Source organism: Dinoponera quadriceps, unplaced genomic scaffold (genome assembly GCF_001313825.1).
Source record: "Dinoponera quadriceps isolate SergipeBrazil2010 unplaced genomic scaffold, ASM131382v1 scaffold2379, whole genome shotgun sequence".
NCBI lineage: Eukaryota > Metazoa > Arthropoda > Insecta > Hymenoptera > Formicidae > Dinoponera > Dinoponera quadriceps.
This window is the reverse complement of record NW_014556633.1, coordinates 157,194-162,216: the sequence shown is the minus strand read 5'-3', so window position 1 is coordinate 162,216 and position 5,023 is coordinate 157,194. Positions and strand designations below refer to the sequence as shown.

The 5,023-nt window shown below is 37.2% G+C and overlaps 1 protein-coding gene across 1 annotated transcript; it reads right to left on the bottom strand.

Moving 5' to 3' along the window:
• Positions 1-480: 480 nt before the first annotated feature.
• LOC106747911 (prostaglandin reductase 1-like) lies at positions 481-1,757 on the bottom strand (the record flags this gene model as incomplete). Its single annotated transcript, XM_014625909.1, is given in 3 exon segments — positions 481-754; positions 986-1,274; positions 1,543-1,757. Coding segments are annotated over 3 exon segments (669 nt in total), but the record flags the coding sequence as incomplete, so codon positions are not given.
• Between the last annotated feature and the right edge of the window lie 3,266 nt (positions 1,758-5,023).

The window sequence follows — 5,023 nt, the reverse complement described above, 5'->3', positions numbered from 1 at the left end:
CGTATTCTCCCCAAACGCTTGGTTTATGTTGCGTGCAGCTTTTGCAGCACTATTACCAAGTTTGTACTCATATAAGAAAATGACGCGAATGTCGGCAGAATTCATATCGGTAATAAACTCAAAAGAAATAAAAAAGGGAAGACCTTCGAGAAAACCTATTTTGTTGAAATGAGTCTCTGGCAATGGACAATACGAGTATGAATGAGGTTATGCCAAATACAAAAGTATAACGAAAACAGGGAGGAAAACGTCCGCATGTAAAGAGAATGCGACATTTCATACGCACCAACCTAATATAATTCGTATCCTCTGTAGCACATATTAAATTCTGCAGAATTACCAGTGATTGCATTGTGATTGCTTCCCAGGTAGCACATGTTAGTTTCATATATATTTGAACATATATGTAACTGTGTTACCGTCTCTAACACTATATATAATTGGTTAGAGGCGATCAATTATTATATGTGATTGACATACATTGTCAAAGTAGCAATCGACGCCTTGCGGAGCAGCTTTACGTAGACTCTCCGCAATCGGCATGGTCTTGTAATTGATGGCAAAGTCGAAGCCCAACTTGTCGGTTAGCCATTTGCACTTCTCGTCGGAGCCGCATATGCCGATGACGGTGAGCCCCATGATTTTCGCGATCTGACCCACGTGAGAACCGACCCCTCCGGCGGCACCGCTGATGACGATGGTTTCACCGGGTTTCGCTTTGCATATTTCCGTCAAGCCGAAATAAGCTGTATTGCTAGAAAAGAGCACAATTTTCCTTTTATGACTGCAAAACTATTTTTTTTTGAGTGTATATCGAGATTAAAAACGGTGAAAAGCGCATTTTTATGTTGAATAATAATTTATATTTTTAATCAGCACAATTATACAGTATGTCAATTTATATAGAATGTTTAAGTGAGACCCAACGATGTAATGAATATTATTATTATCTTTTAATCTCCAATTTTTTCCTGCTCCAACTTACCCTGACGTTCCCAGCATGCCCAAGGTAAGAGATGGTGGCAGATCGCCAATGTCCGGTAAAATATATGTATCATGTATCGCGAGATTCTGGCTCGTTTCTGGCTTGACAACTGTATGCGTTCTCCAGCCTAGATATCCAACGATTCTTTTGCCAACCGGATATTCTGGATTCTTGGATTCCACGATTTTAGCAACCTGAGAACTAATTATTGTGCTTTCAAGTGGACATTTAGGCGAAAACACTCTAACGTACGGATCTATAGCAATGTACTCGGCTTGCACGAGATATTCTGAAAGTAAGGCGTATAATTTAATTAAATCTGATAATCATATGTCAATGTGAAATTATCATATTTTAATGTAAATAATATTGTTAATATCATCAATAACTTTTGTCATGTATGTCGCGCCTTGTCATTATAAAAGATTTCAACATATTTATATTCGCCATTCTGAACCTTCTTCTCATTTTTTAGTCGGAAATGTAATGTGTTTATCAGTAATGATCACAACATGACGTGATATGACAATTCAGTAATTTCCTCTAATTATACCTACCTCCATCTTGCAGAGGTGGTAATTCTTCCTCCACTAATTTAAAATCCGTCGTCTTCGGTGCGTTCACAAAATATTTGGCGAGTATGAACTTTTTTGCCTTTACCATCTTGTGCGGATGTGTTGAAATTCCTCGTATCGGGGTACAACTTAACTTCTCACTGCAACTTAAATGTTAAATTTCGATTAGTTTGAACGACGGTCCTGAAGAAATGATGTTTTCGCGACAATAGCTTGCGCTGAACTGCTGTAAACATACCCTTCGCAGTCATTTTTACATTATATATCACGCTCTTACAAAACGCTCGTACAAAAACGTTCTTACAAAAACGGTTGTAAAGATTAATTTAACGTGGCGTGTTGTGTTCAGCCCAATTACTTTTTTTTACGCGTTGTCATTGCGGTCCATTTTGTTGTATTTTTCTACCGGCTAATTACGTTTCCTTTTCTAAACAGCGAAAGTGCTATTAAAATTTAAATACTTTCCTCGATGTATATTTAAATATTCCTGATTGTGAAACGCAATGCAAAAGCAAGGTGTGTCTATTGCCTAGAAAAACCTGGAATTCTCAGAGAACTTTTTTTTGTTTAAGACTCCAGACAAAAAATAGTTCGTGTCATTTTCATTTTTATTTGTCCGTCTCATGATAAATAAGGCTTCTCAGTGATTGCTCGCAAGTGGTCTCGGAAGGGCATTCAAAATAAAAGAGTCGAATTAATAATAACACAAACCAATGTTCAGTTTATTCCCTCTTTCAAGGGGCGCAGCACACGGGTCCCGCGACGCACCTACCTTTAGAAGTGTTACGCTGAAAGCAATTACACTATTACTCGGGGGCACTTCCATAAATACCGCACGCAGTTATCGCGTAAAAAAAGCAAGGTAATGGATACACAAGCAACCGACGACGAGTTACCGTACGAGGCAGAATCGTACTATTGCCCGGGATCCAAGGACGTTCTTCTTTTTATTATCTCGCGGCACCATTAGGTAAAATATTAGCCCATGTATCGTAACATGCCCATATAAGGTCGCGTATCTCGGCTAATCGGAGATGATCGCCTCTTGCAAGCGATTAACACGGAGCACGTGATTCAGTTGTGCCGTGTGACTCGCGACAGTGATAAATTTCAAAAAAATAAGAGAAAGAAAATCTGAAAATAGATAAAAAATGATCGAGCTGCGATTCTAGTGTTAAGATAAAAACTCAATACTTGAACCGATAAGATCTGTCGTCGTGATAAAACGTCTGTCGTGATAAAACGTCGGGATACAACCGATAAGGTCCAATAAGAATTCATTTTGGAAAAATACATTTTTTCGTTCGGCTGCGTTTTGGCATACGATTATTACTTGCGCAAAATTTTATGTGATACCGAACACTGATTTAGATACTTTAAAAGATCTTTATTTTCTAGACAGAACAATAATTCACACATTGACTGTCTTTACTTTTTGCAATATAACGTAGACAAAAAAAGGAGTCATCAGTTACTAGTTATATTTATTCATTCCGTTAACTGCAATCATTAATACAACGCTATATGTAATTGTACCATTTGTCAGAGAAAATTTCTGCCTCGGTTAAAACGCGACTTGAAACATTCATTCATTGTACATGGAAGTTCGATGGACCAGATACATACCATTGTATATATATATGCAAGATATCCAAGAATAACTACATGCGAAGTCCATTAGAAAATTCTTGATATTAAACGAAGTAACTTTTCATTTCCCAAAATTCCATTCGAATTCGATAATTTTTTAATGAGAGCTATTCAAAGTTGTCAAAACATACTAGATTGCGCGCAAATTAGGTCTGAAACCACGAAGTATCAGTCATTTACAAAGTGACTACGTTTGGTGCCAAAAAAACTCCCGATTCACTCCGCATACGGGTATTCTGGGACACCCTGTATACTATATAAATGGTCGCATAATTAAAAGTTACAAACAATCAACGCGTCCCTAAAATAACCATATAAAAATAGTAGAACATCTATCGAGCACATAATCCTTCCCGCATCTAACGACTCGTTTCAGTTTCTTATAAAGTTTACCGGTGATACGCGCTATACCAGATCTAATACGCAACTCGAACTTAATTATATATATAGAGATGATACAGCACTTACTGTGTGCAGAACATTAAATGGAAAGATGGTTTTCTGTATGAGCCCAACCTAAATCCCGGCAAGAAATAAGTATATTGAAAAGAATTCACGTGGAAATTCAATTTCGTTTGATCGGTTCCGATTTACTTGTATCTCACATAGGGACGCCATGCTATTATAAAACGACAATTAAATAAAGACTTAGTTCATGTTGTAAAATCGTACCTATCAACACTCGTGCTGCAACACTGTCGCAATTTAAACTGTCGTACCTAAATTATTACGTTTCACTGAGACTCGCTATATAATGTCCCTAAAACGATGTCGCTAATCAACCAACGACTATACGTTTTGAGTGAATTTCACTGAACTCTGATTAATCTAATTGGCGATTTAACATTACTATTAACTGTCCTATCTTGCTAACGCGGATAGAAATGGTTAATTTTTCCATTATCATTTAGCGGCAAATTACAGATTACTGGAAATTGATACTGGCAATTCTTTTTATTATTATTATTATTTATCGATCGGTTTAATCTGGATTTAGTAAAAGTCACCCTTACACGACAGCGTAAAACCGGTTTAGTAACTTCCGACGTTATATATAAGATTCCGTTAGATATCGTATAAATTACACGTCACCCTGGTATTATTCCAGTTGCTGTTACCCTACATCTGTTAACAAAGAAGTATAGACTGATTAATCGAAATAAAAAAAAAAAGGAATAATTTCGTGTAAATGAGCATACATTTCAAGGAGCTATAATTACGGATGTTACCAAACCGACTAATGAAGACGTGTAAAATAGAGTCACTGCTATTCCAAATTAGGAAGGAAGATGTTGCAACACTTTCAAATTGCATCTTCCAGTTTCTACTTACAACTTACACGGTTAACTCTTTCAGTTCGGATTACAATCTACATCTGACGAATTCGTACTGTCTTTACGTATTCTAAGAGTTAAGAATTGATCCATTGTTTCGCTGCAACGCCAGCATCGTGTAACGTTAATTCGGTGAGTGTGCTCCTCGCGCATCTCATCGCGGTCAGGAAAGGATTGTTGTTCTTATAAACGAAAAACAGGTATTACAAAAGAGCTCGGTATACAGCTCGATATGTCGCGACGTCAGACGTTCCCTCGATAGTTGCTAGCGCGGTTCTACTACTATCAGTTCTAGTCACATAAAAACAAATGCATTCGAAAAACCATTAGCGCACGTAGTCGTTAAATAAAGTCGCACAGCAGATTATCAGTCTTCTTATCAGAAGAACGTTAAGTGTGTTTTCGTTTTAACCAGTGTGTATTTATTAATCAGTGTGTAAGCTCGCCTTTATTTCCTCATTCGTTCTTATGGCAAATAG